This window comes from Lepisma saccharinum, chromosome 5 (genome assembly GCF_977018435.1).
Source record: "Lepisma saccharinum chromosome 5, izLepSacc3.1, whole genome shotgun sequence".
NCBI classification, from domain to species: Eukaryota; Metazoa; Arthropoda; class Insecta; order Zygentoma; family Lepismatidae; genus Lepisma; species Lepisma saccharinum.
In genome coordinates, this window is record NC_139233.1 from 4,205,187 (window position 1) to 4,226,113 (window position 20,927).

The following is a 20,927-nucleotide window of genomic DNA, read 5'->3' on the forward strand; positions in this document are numbered from 1 at the left end:
GATCGAGTGCGTATCTACCGTCACACAGGAGCCACATCTTCGTATTTGTCGGACGAGATATGTTTTGAATTACCAAGCTAAGTGCGCACTATCGGCATTTGTCGAGCGAGTAATAATGGAGCTCAGTCGTTAGGGTATCTGACTACTATGCGAGAGACCCGGGGTCGATCCCCTGCGGGGGAGAACCGGGATGTTTTCCACCTATTCAAACTTCTCCGGCGCCCACCCAGCATCATATGAAGCTGGTACCTTGAGAAAACTTTGAGGGATATTATAACACCAAAGCCGTGTTTCCATGATATAAAAACTATAGTGCAGGAGGCCTTAGAAAGACCGTTTCGCGGGCTTACAGCAGACGACAATATGGGGGTGTGTGTGCGAGAACCAATCAGGTCCGCGAATGAGCGAGCCCGGTTGCCACAGCTAGCTCACTGCACCCTTCTGGAAGGGTGAATGACCTCTGCCTCTTGCTACCTCGGCCTGTTTGTTCGGCTGAGGAGCAGACGACAAGAGAGTATCGGCAATAGTGTGCGAGCAACGTCTGCTGTTAGCCCGCGAAACGCTCTTTATAAGGCCTCCTGCACTATAAATATGATGACCAAGGCAGAAATTTATTTTATTATAAAACATAAACTAAACGTAAAGATAAAGGTAGCCAGGAGTGTGGTGCTGATCACACCACCCCCACCTTCAGCCGTGATCAAGAAAGTGTGGGGCCCTAACTTCATGGAAAAGTGCAGGGGAGCGTTTTACTTTTACTTCCTCAAAAATCTGTTCCAACATATCAAACTGTCACGAAAATACATAGACCATGTGACCTACAATTTAAAATAATCGTTTAAAAGCACAATGGAGTATTAAGTTTCGGTATATTTGTCAGATAAATGTTCTAAAACAAAAACGCGAATGTTGGGAAACGTAACACTAACAAGTCAAAAAAAAGATAATGCCAATTTTTGGTGCCATAATATATCGGTATCTGTCACGTGAGATTGATTGATTTTAATTTTTTGGGTGTGTCGCCACTTATGGTGATTATACACCCTTCAGTATATACGGGGAAAATTCCATTATCTAAAATCCTTACCTTAAAATTAAAAAGGGGGTATGCAAAATTACTTTCCCAAAATAACTTTCAAGATATCAAACTCTCGCGAAGAGGCGTAAGCCATGTGACTTACAATTTGAAACAGTAGTTTAAAAACACCATGAAGGCCTCCCCGATGGCGCAGTGGTAGTGTCGTCGCCTTGTAATCAAGGGGTCCCGGGTTCGATTCCCGATGGAGGCACATAGTGGTTCGGATCCCACTTTAAACTGTAGGTCCAGTCCCGATTAGCCTTACTGTGCATAAAGTGGACTTAAAACAACAAATCAATCCAATCCAAAAACACCATGAAGGTATAATTTCAGATATTTGCCAGAAAATGCGCTAAAATGAAAATGTGAAATTTGGGGAAAATAACACCGTATAGTAAAAAATAAAAAATAAGAAAATACACCAATTTGAAAAAAAATAACAAAATATCAAGGTCCCTACCGATTAGGCATAAATAAAACAAGGATATTAGTTGTAATTTATTGCATTAGTAACAGTGAGTCCTAACCTAATTTTCGGCATAATCACCACCGATGTTCTGGCATGTGTCGTAGCATGGCACTAAATTTTGTATGCCCATGGCATATGTGTCTGACAGCAAAGACTGGAACTATCTCTACCGCAGTGTAGCTGTCAAATCCTTGCCCTGCCAGAAACCTCTTCAGTTAAACGAAGAGATGAAAGTTGGTACATTCAAGGCCAGGGTTGTACGGGGAGTGGTCCAAGATCCCTCACCTGAAGTGATGCAAAGGGCCCGCGTGTACTCAGCTGTATGGGGTTGTGCACATTAGATTGGCCTTCCGTGAATTGTCTGCACCATCGTCTGACCATACTATCACTCACGACGTCCGGTCTGCACAACTCACACGATTGCTGGTGGCTCTGTGCCAAATTCTGAGCGTGCAATGTAAGCTATACATCGCAGTCAGTGGGAGACCTTATGAGAGATGCAATCTTTAACCTAGAACTGTCCTAAACCGGCTGCATTGCAACTGTACCAGATTACAGCTACATGCCACTTCTTCGTGCCTGCATGTGTATGTGTCGCTCTCCGACCACTAGTGCTGCGTATAGGCACCATTGGAGATTTTTTCAGGATGCCCCTCGGATATGAACTTTCAGAAGCTTTTATTATTAGAGAGTTCCTGTTTTAATGTGTGGTTAGCTAAATCAGGTATCTATACAATGCAATTCTATAAATTCCTTGCGTTAAATTTCAAATACTTACATACCCTTTTCGTCAGCATTAATGGTATAACTGCATGTTGTCAGTTTCACAGTATTTCACTTGGATATACTATTCTGAAGCAGAAATCCGATTGATAATGTAAGGAAATATGAAACTTTATTTTGTTCGATTCAATTGTTTCACTTATATGCAAGAGTTAAGTTGTTTGCTTTACAGATAATAGAGAAGTAGCTTTATGCATTGAAAAATGAGTCCGCACTCATAGTTTTTGCAAGCAGAGGGTTCCAAACCTCAGTGGAAATATCAACATATAATACCGAGAATGTATAAGGAGACTGATAAATTACAAAATTGTATTTCTTAATCAATCACTCTTCACTCTTATCTCATTTAGTCGTAACTTTAAAAATAATCAAGTATTTTATTTTAAACTTACTGCGTATGACAAAATTCCTTAATCCTTCCTTAGCTTGTGAATTGTAAAAATTTTCCAAATTCACTATTTTGCAGTTTGAATTCAAATCATAGAGAATAGAGAAATTAAGTCAAGATAATATTGGTACTTAGCAAAACCATACGTGGATGTGTATGAGTTTATTATTTCCATTTACAAAAACATCGATTTAGTTTAATTTGTAATTGTCAGGGAAAAATGTAAATTTTGTCCTGGAAAACCTGGAAAAGTCAGGGAATTTCATTTCTGCTTGTTTGTAGCCACCCTGTTTCCTCTCCTTTTCGGTAGCTTCATATTTTGGAATATCACATAACCTGCCGGTGCCACTTCGCTAGCTGCGTTTTAGTTTCAGAGCAATAGACACCTGTGGGTCCCACGGACCACGCTGCACTGTTTGCGTAAGTCTTTTGGCATGATTTATCAGATCTGGAGTCTTCTCATAAAAGTGATAAAGAAGTATGTATCTCCACTGACTATCATTACGATCAATTAGCTTTTCCCCCTCATTTTGATATTGTGCAGAATTTTTTTGTGTGATTTTGTTTTCATTGGGTAACTACATGTATGTTCTGTGATAATTGAACAACTAAATGATTGTTTGTGTCTACAGTCCCCTGAAAATGTATTTACAGAGCCGTTTACAAAAGACAAACAGTGTTAGATAAATTGAGGAATAAAAACCGTAATAATGGAAATGGTGGACAAAGATTTATGATAATTCCATAAAGAAGATCCGAAATTTATGACAATTTGTGAAAAAGCTCGCTATTGTTTCGATAACTTATCTAAAATAGTGAATTCAAGTTGGTGGCTTACAGGACCACACCATGCCATTTGCGTTACAATCTGGCACCATGCCAGTTATGCGTTAAGGATCTTAAGTAGCAAACTATGATTCAGAAAGCCAGATGACAAAGGCAATTGGACCTGATGCACCAACCAAGGTTGTTGCACTACAAAGCTTACAATTGTAAGTTAGACAATGTCATTAGGGCTTAGAATAAATAGTGTATTGGTACTTCTGCATAGCCAAATGGATAGGGCTCTGAACCAGTGTTAGGTTGCCTGTGGGAGTCCCCAACATATTTGATTTGATTTTTTTTTACTTCGCATTTCTGCCACTTTTTGGCTAATTATGATGATTAGGATGAGTGATGATTTGATGAAAGTTATCAAGGGACACAGAAAAAACACCCATATCCAGGCTGAATTCGAACCCAGGACCTCTGGAATCAAATCATGGTGTGCTTATCACTCTGCCACGGAGCCCAGCGACATAGCATTATGAGTAGGGGCATGCATATTTCGTTTTGACGAAAACACAAAATGTGAAATAACACATTGTAATGTTAATTTTTCATGTTTCTGAAAGGTGTGAGGTGCATTTTCCTTCCCTGTTTTGTCACGAAATAATGCGAAATAGACTCTTAAACACGAAATTTAGAGTTTATTTACCGACACGAAACTTCTGAAGTCAGAATTATCCTGCGAGTTATGTAATTCATGGAAAATTGATTTATTCTTGTTAATATTTGAGAAGCAAAAATGGACCTCTTCATGCAGGAATAAACTTAATATTCTGGTACCGACATAAATGTGTTATTAGAAGGGATATGCTTAATTTGTTTAGTAAGTGCATTTTTTATATCAAATTTAGGATTATATCTACAATTTTAATACCAAAATGTCATTTTATATACTGCTTTTTCACCACTACAACAGCTAAATTTTAATTTTTTTTACCGCTTTTGAACCCAAAATTGACTGTTTTTGTACTGAAATTTTGCTTTTTTATTTACCACAAATATGTGCCTCTAATTATGAGGTAAATTGGGGAGCTACTTGAGAAGAAGTAATGGGATCTGGTCTCGAAAGCCAGAAAACAGCAGTGATGGGACTCTGTGCACTTACCATGTGTCTGGCCCTGGTACTTGGAGGACTGTTGCAGCATTGAGTTTAATTTTAGTTTAGAGTGTATTACTGTATTGAGGTGCCCTTTAGACTTGTCACTCAAATTCTTGAATTAAATGAAGTTATAGTCCAGGTTTAAACTGCATGAAGAGGATTCAAACTTGACTTCTCCCATTAGGCTGTTAAAATTGATAGTGAATAAAGAGTGCTTTTTTCATTAATGTTTCGTTTATGCCCCTTTAGAGTTTCAAAAGAGTTTTTGTTGGTGTTTTTTGTTGCAGCACATCTCTCAGGACAGCAGTACAGGGGGAGGTGATACTCCTTTGGAAGATACTGGACCAGGCCCCTCTACCTCACAGTCTTCAGGAACCCAAGGTAAGAAAATATAATTTTGTTTTTCGTCACTGACAAAGTGTGAAGTGTAAATAGCAGAGGTGGCAAAATGCTGCTTTTGAACACACAAACATTGCAACCCTTATTGTACTGCTGTAAGTAGTTTGCATAAAACTTCATGCCCTGCTTACAGGGAGCTCTAACTTTAAAGTGGAAGTTTCTGGGTGCATGATCAGGACTGTAAGGAGGATGGTCCGTACCTTCCATCTGAAACTGCACAAGAGCTGCTGCTGTCCCCACAATATGGGTTCTCACAGAACCTCGATGGTGAGCAGACATGGTCTCTTTCATCGAATGTCAGTTGTCAGTCTTGTCACTGTTTGAGAGTACCTGGTAGCATTCACTGTTCCATCATCTTTTGTCCCTTTCTGCATGCCTTCACATCTTAACGTTCACTTGCTTCCATGAGGGAGTGTGCAGACTAATGTGACAGGTGACCCTTCAGTCTATACAAATGCATTCACTGCCAATACATGCTATCAACAGATTGAGGCAACACAGTGAACACCATTGAGAAAATTCCCCAGTCCAAGCAGCACACAAAAGACAATATGTGTATCTTGTTGTGTCACTTCAGTGTAGAGGGTTGCATTTACAGCGTTTGTCCAGAAAGTTTAGAGACTGTTAAATTAACTACAAAAATATTGTACTCGCCAATTATTGGTCCTGGGTACCTCTGAATACAGTTTGCTCTCGATTCTATAACCCTCTCAAAGTAACAACTCTTTTCCAAGGAACCTTGAAAAATTTGGAAAAATATATTAAAAATTGAAGGAAATCATCCGAATAATACGAGGTTCTAAGGTCTTGTAAATTATTTTGAAAAATATACTCACCTCACAAACCTGAAACTGCCATCACTTCTCAACATAATCACCATCTAGATGTTCATATTTTTCACAACACTGACGTCACGATAGCATGCCCTCTGCAATCGCTTTTTTAGGAGTCTGTTTTGTATACTGAATAATTGCTGATGCAAGAGAGGAACAGCTGGAAAATGTGCGACCACGGAGACTGTCCTTGAGTGTTGGAAAGAGCCAAAAATTGCTAGGTGCGAGGTCAGGTGAGTATGAACGGAGCATGTGATTAACTTCAAATTTGTTTTCTATGAAGAGCATCTGAGCAATGGCCACCTGATGAGGAGGTGCGTTGGGCTGATGAAAGAACACAGCTGCCGCCATTTCCGGCCGTTTCATTTGCAATGCTGGAAGCAACTTGGTCCTCAAATCAGTTTCATAGCTTGTATCCATAATTGTGGTATCCTTAGGATAGCAATGTGCGAGTGTAACGCCTTTGCTGTCCCAAAACATCTTTTCTCAGCAATGGAGTAACTGGCATCTGGTTCGTGGGTGACACTCTTTTGGTTTGATTTCATACTACGTTCAATATTCCTTGAACTACCAACGCACCAATGCACATTGTTCACGTCCATGACACCACCACAGCATGTCTCAGTCAATTTAAGATGAGTATTGATGGGTGTTACTCCATGCAGGTGAAGAAAATAGATAATAACATGCTGTTCTTTCGATGTAAATGATGTCATTCCCAGTATCAAAAACATGTTCGTCTGTAGTTAGCGTCACTAGCTTCCCCTGGGCCAGTTCGTGCTGTCATCTGGCCTCCTCAATCTTCAAAAATGGATGCTTCTTCTCAAACAACTCTCACGTTTATAACTGCTTGTATTAATGAAGAAAAAAAGGAGACCTTAGAACTTGAATGCACCTCGTACGTTTGTTGCGCTCATTTTATTTGCAGTGTTGCCATTCCCTTCACGAGCACTCTACCGCGGGAAAGTGAGTCTGATCTGAAAATAGACACCACCACACCACGCTTCAGTAATATCCAAGAGCACTTGACCTCTGCCTTCCCTCCCCCAAGCGTGCCAATGTTACCCTACACGCGCCAGACTTGTTTTGCAAGTGTGATTTCGCTTGCTCATGGATACGCTACCCTCTCTTTGTGCTTGTGCTATTATGACTTCAATTTGTGCATTGTGTTTTGGATTTCGATTTTGCATTTCTCTTGGTTTTGATTACATCTTGTTGGCGACTTAGCCATTTTTATATTTCTATTTGTTTGCATATATATTTTTAATAATAATAATCGGTCTCAGCGTCATTCCTACCTACATTGAACATTGTGTAATTTATTTGTAGCATGTAAATGATTCTGAAGAAAAGCGACGGTTATATTTTGTTGAACTTTGTGTGCATTTCCTTCAAGCACTGCTCTGTGTGTTCTAATATGTTTATTCTTGGGTCAGGTGCAAAATAAAAGTTATAGTTTTGGTCATCAGATGTCTGTTTTCTCTCTGGAGATCGAATTTCGTTATCATCAAATCAAGACAGCTTTGCGAGATTAAGAAAAATGACATTTTTCCTTCGCACTTGATGAGTTATTGCTGTTATCAGCAAGCAACAGCTTTGCAGACACTAGACGAAACACTGGCGCCAGCTGCAGCATAAAAACTACGAGATCGGCTGGAAGTTTTTACAACTTTTCTTCCAGCAACAGGTGGCGGAAGAATTTTAAAGATAGCACAATTGTTGAAGACAAGACTTTTATCAGCAGTGTGAAGAAGAAAGAAATTTATCCTTCTTTACATTTTACCATGCTGTTAATACATTTCACATAGACACCCAAAAGTCAACCTCACTTCCACGTAGTACACCCTGGACTGACGATTAACGAGTGTCCGGCGACTGTCACTATGGCCAGTATAATTTTTTGTGTTGTCCTGTTTTTGTCCTTGAGTGTGCTGAGTGCCTGTTTAGAGCCTCAGCTTTTAACAGAAGTCAGAAGATTTTAAGATTTTTAGTTATGCAACGTTAGAGTTGTTATTTGTAATGATAAGGTATAATGTGAAAGGTGCAAAATAGCGTAAATGCTGAGGCACCTAAAATTTTAAATTCAAATTCAAGTATGGGCAACATTGCCTTGGCAGACAGCTGTGTTCAAACGAACAAAGGGATCTGGATTCTGCAATGATTGCATTGCCCTGCACGCCAATGGCGGAGAATGAGCTCTTGTAGGGGTTGGGGGGGAGGGGGTCATTTTTTTTTTTCCTTGTCCTAAGGTTTTTCTTCGTTCTGAAGAACCGATCCAGGACAGGTTGCTTAATTTTTAGATAGGAAAGGAAAGGAGAAAGTATACACCCTCCCTGCAATCAGTAACACACTGCAAACCCCCTTCCCCCCCCCCAACCACCACCACCACCACACACACACACACACACATGATTGCTGATGAAAAAAGTGAGAAGTCACTCAGCCAAATTTTATGACATCGGCACAGTTGGGAGAATGTATGAAGTGGGGAACAGGAGTTACAACATACGTAAGATCGAGGTAAACTTTTGTTGTAACCTGGAAGACAATGCTTTATGTGGGTTGTGATGATCTTTAGTTGGCCTAAGTGGCTTTGATTACCTGTTACAGTTTCCCCTTTTTTATTAAATGTTACAGGGTACAAGAGAACACGTTTTGAACGAAAGCTGTTACCGTAAGTTGTGTGTTACTGGGCCAGGAGTTGCTCGCTCACGGGAAACTACTGAGTCTCGAGTTCAGAGTTAGACAGGTGGCTGAGAGTTCCAGGTGCCACGGGTCTGAATTTTGGAACATTTATGAATTCTTCTCTCTCATTTCTTGTTTGGCACTGTTGAATATTTCCAAGGTGGCGCATTCAGTAATGAAAGACTTTGACCTACCATGCACATTGACAAGGAATGTAAGTCCAGCGGGTCTTTCGGGCTGCTTCTCCTGAGTTGTGAGCAGCTCTTAGGGCAAGGAAACAAGTCAATGTCAATTTAATATAACATCCAACCTCTCTCGACATTCTATCTTCTCTTTTCGACTTACACAGGTGTATCTACTTCGAATTACGCTAAAGCCTTTTTTTCTGAAGGGTCTTGTAAACAACTTCATATTTAAAATTATCTGCATTTCGATTTATCCGTACCGAAATACATTAAAATTCTATCTTATTGGCTGGGGAATGGGAAACACTTTGGATTAAAGGGTACTTCGTATTAACCAAAATATCGTATTAAGGATAGTACACAACCTTAGGGGAATTGGCAGGGACCGACAGAAAAAAAAACAAGATACTAACGGGAGAAAAATGTACTAGCACGAAAGTATAATTGTGATTTCACTTTATTAAAATTATGTAACTTGTAATTTTGCACGAGAGTCATTAAAGAAAAGCCCTAAGCACAATTTTAACACTTTTTTGCATGTGGGTGTTCGAGGGTGGATCAAAATTGGTGCAAATTCCAATAATGACCCTTTTCTCGGGAGCTGTGTTGTTGTATCAAGTGTTGACTAGTCCCCTCTGAATCACATGGAGACATATTAAACCCTGTTAATATTGCAGTAATAAGTTCTGGATCAGATAATCTACAATACACAAATGTACAATGCCTTAGAAAGCATTGTGACAGTTCTCCAAACCAAGGTGATCACAATGTGGCAGCAGTCTGCATAAGCACTTTTCTTCAGATTTTATTTTGCTTGTGTCTAACAGATGACTTTCTGCAAATCTTATTGGCATGGATAATGTTGATCTGTTATTAGCTCATGAGACAAGCGATCAATGTAGCAATGGCCTCCATTTGGCACTTTAGTTTGCCATGGAATTTGTGTATGCAATTTCTTTTGTGGTGATATTTGTCTGCGATATTGCAACATTGCATGCTTTCTTTTTTGCTTTTTGTTTCATGGTGGTCTTAAATCATGATGACATTTAAAGGGGAAGATCTCTTCCTGAAGCTCTTGCCTGTTGAAAAAATGCAAGTTGCGAAACCAAATTTTGGCAACTTATTTTCAAATGTTTGGAATTCCTTAAACTTCTGTAAAACAGTTTTATTCTTGGCAATCCACCTGGGAACCCCTCCACTTTCATTTCTTGTCTTCCTCTTTCCTGTGTTGTTCCGTGACCAAACTAAAAATTTTCATATGATTCCTCCAAAATGTCATTCCTGACCTTTAAATTCCTTGTGTTGTTGGATAATACGTTTTATCCCTTAGATGCCAAGGCTGATTTTCCAGGTATTTGCACTAATGCCGAGCGTGTTTTCAGCAGGAAATTTGAAATTCTGCATACTTCTAAATAAAATTTTATATTTCCGGGACTAAGAACTTTGGAGGTACAAATGATACCTCATTTTCTTCAGTATACTTTGGGTTATAATCCTGATGGATTTTTTTTTCTTTTCCATAATCACTTGGAAGAAGAAAGGGAAAGTAACTATTTTTTTACACGAAATTTGAAATTCATCGGAGCCTCACGCAGGCTTCGTCAGGATGTGAAAGGAATGTCTGAAGGTCGTACTTCTATTGCCATAAGTGTGTTTTGAAAAACACACACACACAAAAAAAAAAAAAAAAAAAAAAAAAAAAAAAAAAAAAAAAATGGTTTCGAAACTAAATCACAATTTTTTAGACCCCCCTTTCGAATAGTAACAATAAAGGGTCATGCAGAACTCAAAACATGTATCTCCGATCATTATCCAAGTTACAGTATGTTAAAAAAAGAAAAAGCTGCTTGTGTCATGGCCTTCCTTTAAGGGTTAATGCCCTCTTGACAAGAGTTCAAACTTGACTGCTGGCTTCATAGCACACACTCATCCCCCTACCCCACAGCATATACCTAGGTAGATGTAACCTATATTCAGTCCAATAAAACATATGCTTGTATGGTTCAGAGTGAATGTATTTCAAATCATGGAAGATTGGTTAATTCTGATGTAAATATTTTTGAAGCAAACATGGACTCCTTTACACAGGAATAAATTTTATACTCTGATAACCTCGCAAATGTGCTATTAGAAGCAAAATGTTTATTCAGTCTAATAAGTATGGTTTTTAAATCAAATTTATTCACCATTTTAACACCAAAATTCGATTTTATATACTGCTTTTCATCGTGAAAAATGCCCAGTTTTTGTAATTAAATCTTGATCTTCTATTTACCATAAATAGATGGCTCTAATAATTAACGGATAATTTAGGAGCAGTATATTTAACAATACCGTTCACTGTGAAAACATTAACATTGCTCATAATCTGTAGCGGAAATGTGGTCCCATAGTATCATAAAAATCACGTTAAATGCCAGATCCATAATTGGGATAAGAGAGATGCGGTAGTATAAAAATACGGAGAAACTAGTACTCACTTGTTGTACAGCAAGTTCCAACGAGGATGGTGGCAGTGGCCACTGAAATTAATCGAAAGAGAAAAAACAGCTTCGCGGATAAAAGTGAGTACTAGTTTCTCCGTATTTATTAAATGCCAGATTGTGTTGAAATATTACTGATATAACCCAAAACTTCACACTTTGTCAGTGATTGTTTAAAATGTATTTTGTTGTGCTTTTGTAGTTGACTGTTGTGTTTACGTAGTATCTTCACATCAAATTTTGGAATTTTGTTATAACATTGCACACAATTTGAGATGTTTGTATGTGGCTTCTCTCTTTCGATTGAGGTTCTCTCAGTAAGACCAAAATGCCCATTTATGGAAATTAACTAGGCTTGTCGGTTTTGTGTGGATTTTGTTCATTCAAATTCCTATTGTAACCAGGCACGTGTGTTGAGCACAAGCATACAGTAAGTAATCTTGTCAAGTAACGTACTCATCATACATCCATAATATGGTGCCATTGCCTTGATTTTGAGGAAATTTGTTTTTGAAAGGTTAATCTTGTTTTGCAAAATTCGTTTGGAAATCTGCCGAGTTGGCAAGAGATTGGTGGCTTGTGTAATTAATAATTGGTGACTAGAATTTTTGGTTATAAGTGAGTCTACGAGAGTCTGCTGTAGTTGATCACCATATAATATTGAGATGAAATCCTTCTGTAGAGGAATATGAAGCTTTTAACACACTTTTTTTTCTGCTATAAAGTTCGCGCGTCAATTTCTGAGCATTGTTGTTAGCCTTCATTGGAAATGGAACAGATTAATTGATATTCTACTGGCGCAGTAATTTTACGAATGTCATATTTTTAACTGCCAGTAAATTAGTAAAAAATTCTGTCATTTTTCGGGTGAGGGATTTGTTAGACGTAACAGCAGTGCTTTTTTTTTTTTTTTTTTTTTTGGAAGAAAGGTACCGGTACTCTTCAAGCTTTCAGACCGAAGCGACAGGTGGCACTGGTGTTTCAGGGAGATTTCACACCAGAGCGACAAGCAAATCATGCCATGTATCATTTTAGGGTTTCACGTGTCATGCCGCTATAATGTGAAATGTTGATGTTGTTCATTCCCAAGTGACACATATCCCATGAAGTGCGCACATGTGCTACCAATGGATTGAGTCGACACAATGGACACTATTGAGAAAACCACCCAGCACAAGTGATGTGCAAGGAACAAGCGACACTTGCATATTGTCATGTCACTTCGATACGAAAGGTTGCATCTTTTTCTAAGAGTTTGTTTCCAAGGCTCATGTGTCACTTGTAGCTTGTTATGGGTTGGGTGTTGCTTTGGTTCAAAAGCTCCTTCATTGTGTTCATCGTAATAACTACTCAAAATATTATGGTATGTTCATAAATGATCATGCATCCATGTTGTTTCACACACTTTTCTTTCGTTAAAATAAAATCAGTGGTGTAAGTAACACCCCCACAGTGCAAGGGGGGAGGGTGCACGAGCTTCGGACGCACAGTAAGAATGATAAATTAAGAAAGACTGATAGTTTACAAAAGTTTTCCTTTCGGCGTTAAAATATATTTTCCACCAAACGGATTATATTTTTGTGTCCCTACAACTACAAACAGAAAATGCTAAACGCTAGAAAGTGAATTACCAGCAGTGACGTATGCTGAGACCAAGACCAGGGCTATCTCCAAATATAGTAAAAAAAGATAAAGTGTTCCCCTGTGCTTAGCACCACGCCATGAAGGCGTATAGGGGGTGTGGGGGTAACGCCCCACACTTTCTTGATCCGGTCGTGAGTGGGGTGATGTGATCAGCATCACGCCCCTGACTGCCTTTACCCCCCAAGGTTTCCCCCAGGTACCCATGTTATTCGACGCTGGGTGGGCGCCGGGGCCGCTTACATCCTTAGAAAAGTTCCCGGATTTGAACCGGCCGCGGATCGAAACCCGGGACCTTGAGCATGGTAGCCAGACGCGTTACCGACTGAGCCACCGCGGCCACTCTCCAAATATAGTAGGGCTTGAATTTTAAATTAAAATCTGCCCGGCAAGAAGAAGGGTGGGGGCTCTTCCTCATTCATTTTGGATGTTTTTGTTTACATCGAAATCTTACCATTAAACACAACAATAGTAAGCAATAGACATAAACTATTTCATGCTTATTTATAAAAAGAAGCGGTCTATAACATGCCATATGTAGGACCTAGTACATGCGAGTATGAAATAATAATTAACTTCTTACCTTACTTGAATGTAAACTCCATTCTTCTCTCCTTGTGCGTGAATTTTTTGGTCACTTTATCAAAGAATGTGTCCTCCCATGAATTTCTGAGATTGATTAGAATACCTTTCTCAATTGACATTATAACCAAATTACAAAGCCGGGCTTGTCCCTGTGTTGCTCTGAGAGAAAAAACAACTCCATTCGACGGTTGTAGTTGTCGATGGAAATGTCAATGTAAGTTCTGCTAGTTTGTACACTTCACTAAATACTATGTCCAAATTATTGAGCTTATTGACTCGACCCAGTCAACCAAATATATTTTTTGTAGCTGGTCTCGTGAAAATGCCTAATATACACCTTATTTTTGTCATTCTGCTCGACTGTAAGGTCCGGAAGAGGTGGGAGAGGCCTACCTGTCTCTACTACAGAGTATTCCCTGACATCCGCTACGAGACTTGGCGGCAAGCAGCCCAGCATCAGAACTTGTCTTTCCCGGTGAACGGGTCCACGACAGTCGCTTATATTAAACCTTGTAAAAAAGTTTAGAGTAGTAGGGTCAGTTCTGAATAAAAGTGGAAAGAAAATGGGGAAATAAAGTATACAAACGCAATCCGCACACCATCCGTGAGTATCCACCGAGTATCAAACGAGGGACCCCTTGTTCACAAGGCGACTATGTTGCCACTACACCATCGGGGAGGCACAAAAGTTGTAAAAGAGAGAATGCATTGGCGTTTCGTGAAATTATTTGCACCCTATTAAATCAATATTGATTTGAGCCTGCAAAAAAATTGGATCCAAAACTTTTCTTGCTCGCTTCATTCGCAATTTATATTTGTTCGCTGTAATGCATTGTAAATCACCAGACAGAGAAATAAGACTTGTCTTAATTGATTTTGTTTTAAATGCATGAACAGTTGTTTTGAGGAAAGGAGTATGCACATTTGAGAGACAATTTGTCATCTTTGCTATTCGTTTATTGTGAGATGGATGAATTTGTTGTGTAATGTATTTAAATAATATAAGCTGTATATAATACTTATTAAAGAAACTTTGAATACGTACACAATTTAGTGTCCACGTCACTCCACGTTGCATATATGTCAAACATATTTCGTGCATGAAAGTTATGTTAATGTAAAAAAGAATTATATTTGGAATGAATTTATGAAACATTACTAATAGTAATAATAATGTTTGTCCTGGGTTCGAATTCCGGCTTGGACATGGATGTTTGCGAGTATCCATTCATCATTTTCATCATGCCATCACTCATCCCCATCTTCGCAAATTAGGCAAAAGTTGCACAAGAAGCGAAGTCAAGTAAATCAAATCAATAATAATGATGATAATGTTAACATTATTTTAAACATTATTATTATTATTATTGGTATGTTTATCCTGGTACTTGCCCCCCCCCCCCCAGACAAAAATTCATGGTTGCGCCTCTGACTATTTGCATCCTATCCTCGTAAGGAAGCCATGAGAATGGCATCTTCGAGACAAGTTCATTGATTAAATCAATTTTCTTCTTATTTTCACATGCACACAGAACAACACAGCACATGTTAACAACACAACACAACAAAACGGCCTCGGTTATGAAATTTTTTAAAAAGCATTCCCATCAATGGTGAACACGCTACGCGACACAAGGAACTCGGACACGACAAGTTTGACTATATATTGTGAAAAACCACTGACCTGTATCATTGAAATCACGTGAGGTGGCTGGCAGTTGCTATGACAACAAGGATTGTTTATGTTGCCAAACTTATTTCCGTTACGGAAGGGATGACTCGGGCCGAAACCCCACCGCAAGCGCAAGAATTTTGAGATTTTGACAGCAGGGGAGGGTTTTTTTTTAAACAGAAGTAAAGGATGGCATCATGACTGACGTCATCAGAATGTCCCATACAGCTGCGACTACAGTGGAATTCCAATGATGAGCATAGTGCCAACTTCTGGGGAAATCACTAAATTTGATGGATTTATAATTCTTCTATGTGACGAAATTCATGGAACTGGAAGAGAAACTGACAATGCTGGAAGGGATAAATGGGGGGAGGTGATGTAATTTTCATGAGGCATCCCCCTAGCTTGGATAATTTGCATTGGCACCCCCGCCTATATTTTTTTTCCAGCGAATTTCGTATTTCCATTGTTGGCAACACTGAGAGTATCGCCAGGATGAACCCAGTACCAGGGGCCACAAAGGTCGTCCCTGCCAGCACATACGTCATGGGTTGAAAGCACCACCTGCTGGTTGAAAGACTTTTCCCTCAGACGAAGAAGTCTGGCGTTAAATAAAGACGATCATTTACTAGGGCTTTCCCCCGTGGTCGTTACATGAGAGTGAAGCATCGGTTAAATTTGCTAGTCGATTATTTTCTGTATTTTAATATGGGCTTCGGCGATAGCCTAGAATATACGTGCCTGATTACCAGATTAGAAGAAAACCTTCATTTGCTGAATAGTTGAAGACATTGATTATGTCACCGAAAGGTAGACGATAGGCAAGAAAATGGCCTGACAAAGTTGACTTTCACCCCTCCCCGCCCGTACTTACTGCCCACGGTATGACATCCCCACGAATTTTGCATCTATATAGGAAGCAAATTATGTGCGAACATCGTACCACGCAGTCAATAGTTTGACTGGGCCCCCATTTTCCTAGAGCCATACAACTACGTACCTAGTAGTGAGAGCAATCGACCATAGCAAGTAATTGTAAATTTCAAGCAAAGGTATCTTTTCAATTTCATGTTTATTACAACCAAAGCATTATCAAGTAAATACTATTTACTAATAACAAGAATTCTAACATCACTAACGTTTATATAAATAACCGGTAAATAGCCTTTACTTCTTGGTATGTAAATTGAGTGTTCACCCCCTGCATATGTTGTATAGTCATAGGAAATATTAATTGATATACTTAACTGCAGTAGAGCTTTTCCTCAGTGTGTGTGTCTGTGTAGTTTCACTACCCGAGACAAAGTGGTTGAGCGATTCTTTTGGCTCAGACACAAGGCCTCGAGATTACGTAGCGTGACCTCAGAGCATGTGATGTAGCATTGCCAAGTTTATTGTACAGCTATGAAATGGGCTGGTGGTAACGGTTTTCACCGCAAGGTTTGGTGACACTGTGATGTTCCACTTTATACACAGTAAGGCTAAACGGGACTGGGCCTACAGTTTAAAGTGGGATCCGAACCACTGTGCCTTGTGCCTCCACAGGGTATCGAACCCGGGACCCTTTGATTACAAGGCGATGATGCTACCAGTGTGCCATCGGGGAGACCCTTTTCATATTTGTATATACCTAACATAAATGTAGGTGTGAATTAATACTTTAGAAAACAAGCTTTTTTCTTAAATGAATAGGGGACGCACAACTGAAAGTTGCAGCAGGGAGGGGGGGCAGGGCATGTTAGTTATGCTACTGAATAAAATATTAGTGGTTTTTTTCTCGCATGTAAAAAGGTTTGTGGCCGCGGTGGCTCAGTCGGTAACGCGTCTGACTACCATGCTCAAGGTCCCGGGTTCGATCCCCGGCCGGTTCAAATCCGGGAACTTTTCTAACGGTGAAAGCGGCCCCGGCGCCCACCCAGCGTCGAATAACATGGGTACCTGGGGGAAACCCTGGGGGGTAAAGGTGGTCAGGGGCGTGATGCTGATCACATCACCCCCACTCACGACCGGATCAAGAAAGTGTGGGGCGTTACCCCCACACCCCCTATACGCCTTCATGGCGTGGTGCTATGCATAGGGGAACACTTTACCTTTTTTTTTTTTTTTTTATGGCGTATCATTGCATACCGTGGTCCCAGTCTCCTATTGAAATAATATTGTGTAAACATTGCAAAATATATCACCATAGAGGCTTTCACAAAATATAGAGGGAATTGAAGCAAATTGTTGTCTGGCCTGCATTTTTTTGCTGAAATTTTTATGTAGTACATTTCCCGTGTGTGTCAGGCGGTAAGGTAATTTACATCTCTTCGCTGGGAGAAACTGGACACCATCCACATCAACAGTGTTCCATAGGCAATAGATCCTGTTGCAGTACCACTGACGGAGAATTTCATGTAGGTAAAATAGCAAAAGCGAAAAATCAGGCGAACCCAGGTCTGGCTCGGTATCTCAGTGGGTAGAGCAATGGCATGGTATGCCTGAGATCCAGGTTCAAGTCACGTGAGTCAACATTTTTCACTGGAATTTCTACGTACACTCTTGATTGTACCATTGACAACTAAAGTGGGATGAGAGAGTATTGTGGAAAGATGCTATCGGATTGCTGAACAGGTGTGTTCTGTAAAATTTTATGAGCTATCAAAAGTCAACACTACTCTCCTTTTCATGGTTTATATCCTTCAATACGAGAGTGACTTTGGCTTTCTAATGGTTTGAAAACTTATTTTAGAATTAACTTTAATTCAAAAATTAAAGAAAAACTGTAAGTTTTCTTTGTTCTGATAGTATTTACAATCACCTTTTCAATTGCATTATAATTGCAAGTTGTACAGAAGTAAACAGTTAAGACTTGTTTCCATGTTAGGAAAACACTATATTGAATAAAGACTAATTTGGTCAGCATATTTAGTGCTTTTGTACAGAAGGACAAGGAATGTATTTAGATTCATTGTGGAAGTAAGTTTGAAGTTTGGAGAAGTTACTTGGTATAGTCTGGAAAAAGTTTCCCTAGTCTGCCATCTGCAGAGAGTTTTTTCAGGAGAAAGAACATACGAACAGAAAGAGGCATCATTACACAATTTTTCCAAATAGTCCCCAGAGACATTCAGGCAGTACTTCACAAGTTTCAAGAAACTATGTTTGCAAAACTGCATATGGATGAAGTTGTGTATCACAGCTTCCACTTCTGCTGTTGTGGTGAACTCTTCCCTGCCAATGCCTTCTTTAGAACTGGGAGAAAGTGGAAGTCACTGGGTGGAAGTTCAGGACTGTAAGGTGGATGGTTCAGGTGCTCCCAACCAATTCTGGCAGGATAGTTGACTGTTGCCGCCTCTATGTGGGGTGTCGTATTGTTGTCCAAGAGGAGGATTCTTGATGTCAGAAGGCTGGATCTCTTTCTTTGAATGGCGGTCTTCAGTCATTCGAGCATCTGGCAGTATTGGCAGTTCCTCTTTCCAAACAATCCAACAAAAGAGCACCTCTGGCATCCCAGAAGACAGTCAAAAGCATCTTGCCTGCTGATGGAGTTGTCTTGAACTTCTTTTTGATGGAGGATGTTGGATGCTTCCACCCCATGGAGGCAACCTTAGACTCTGGCATGAAATGTTGAGTCCATGGAGGCAACCTTTGACTCTAGCATGAAATGGTGAATCCAGGTTTTGTCTCCAGTCACAATCCAGAAAAGAAAGTAATTCCCCTCCCTCACATGCCGCACAACATGCTTGAAGCTTATTCTCATTCACTGAGACTTGATGTCAGGAGTGATTTGACAAGGCACCCTCCGTGATGAAACTTTGCCGAACTGCAGAATGTTGTTGACAATTTCATGGGCTGATGCGTGACCAATACCGAGTTCAGTGGCAACGTCATCAACAGTCAAATGCATGTTCCCTTAAATCAGCTAGCTCATCAACTCGTCTGATTTTGTCGTCTCCAGTTGCTGTGGATGGCTGCCCGGGTCTTGCATCATCCATCACACTTTCCTGGCCATCTCGAAATTGCCGACACAATCGCTGCATCATTTCCATTGACATTACGTGAGACCCATAAACTTCCACCAGCTGGTTATGAATTTCTGTACTGGAAGTCCCACATACCCATTCGTAGCGAACACCACCTCACACTCCATCCACGATTGCAACTCACCTCTGCTCTCCATTCTGGCCTCGCACACACTTCTGAACTCTTCGTGTCTTCAACACAGCATTACACTGGGCCATCTGCAAAGGAAAAGGTCATGCATCAGACAACCAAGAAAGTATGATGCCCATACAACCACAACATATTACCATCCCAAAAACTCCACACGTTCTGGAAATACACATACGGGAATTTTTTTCATCACATCCCTCGTAATATGTGCAGTTTAAGGATGCAGAAAATTTAGATTTGCAATCAATTGGGCAATAAAAAGTAGGTGCAAGTGTATGCTTGTATGTTTCTGATGACTAAACAATTTTATTTAAAACGTATGCGCATACAGGATTTAAAGGAAAGTGTAAATAATACTATGTCAATAAGGTCTAACAATCTTGACTTAACTTAAAATGTAGCATGTGTTCATAAAGCCTTTCCCAGATAAAGAAAATTTATGGCATGTAAACTGTAAAAGCTAGGAACATGTGGTTTACGACAATACACAACACAATTATGCAATTTTTTATGCGTGTACAGTGCTGCCGTTTGTGAACTGTATTTGTGGTGCTATACTTTGTAGTGTCCAAAATGGCACCTGTACATATGTCTTCAGTGATGGTTCTTACAGGATCCTGGTCCTTGTCGTTATGTGATATAACCAGTAGGTGTCTGGTACTTTGTCCTTAGCATAACCCCACGTGAAGAAGACTAGTGGAGTTTCATCTGGGGCACGTCGAGTATCTGAGCAATGCTCGCTGAGCAAGATTTTAGCTTGTTGAATAGACAGACAGATTGACTGTGTGTGCTCATTGATCAAAACATCAGTGCCATCATCTATGATTGCACATTGCAAAGTTATTATTATAATTATTACTTTACAAATCAATGTTAGGTGGCGTCCCCGGTGGCGCATGATAGCGTCGTTGCCTTGTAAGCAAGAAGTCCCATGTTCGATTCCCGGTGGAGGCACATAATGGTTCGGATCTCACTTTCAACTGTAGGTCCAGTCCCAATTAACCTTATTGTGCATAAAGTGGACTTAAAACACCAATTGAATCAATCAACAATGTTAGGTGTTAATGAATAAGAACAAAACGAAACATTTTTCATCAAAAGTTATTCAAAATTTTCATTTTCACACACTTGCACAAATTTACAAACGGTGGATGTTTGGAATAAACAACACTTTCATTTTAATACAATTACAAAAAATGGAAAATTATATTACATTCTGTTACTTGAACTTCCTCTGTAATTACGCCATATGTCAAGCCATTAATCACAAATACTTCTCCATCAGCTGCCAATGCCTCCATCTCATAAGATCGAAACACAAAATGATATATTCTGTGACCTAAACCTGTGGGAAGCAAGTTTCAAGCTCATTCAGGGAGCAAGTGAGCTGTGCTTGACGAACAACGTTTATTTGGCTGTCAAGTAACTGAGCGATTATGTTGCTCGCCGAGCACTCAGATAGTTGGCATGACTTGGGTGGCCAGAAAACAGACCACCTCTCCCAATTCACCAGTTTGGTATCCAGATACCTGCAAAGAACTTTAGTTCAATTCTTGTAGAACCCCATCGAATTTAAAAATCACACTTTGTGTTCCAACTCTTTATGCTCTTCGCAATAAGTGCCATTTGTCCATACCCTGTCTG

General features: G+C 39.8%; 1 protein-coding gene across 7 annotated transcripts in view; it reads left to right on the forward strand.

Moving 5' to 3' along the window:
• Positions 1–20,927, forward strand: part of LOC145987616 (uncharacterized) — a 122,134-nt gene that overhangs the window by 23,471 nt on the left and 77,736 nt on the right. For all 7 annotated transcript variants that reach the window (XM_083122008.1, XM_083122006.1, XM_083122010.1 and 4 more), the window contains exon 6: positions 4,933–5,026. In XM_083122008.1, coding sequence (XP_082978134.1) covers positions 4,933–5,026 — 94 coding nt within the window. The remainder of the gene's footprint in view (positions 1–4,932; positions 5,027–20,927) is intronic.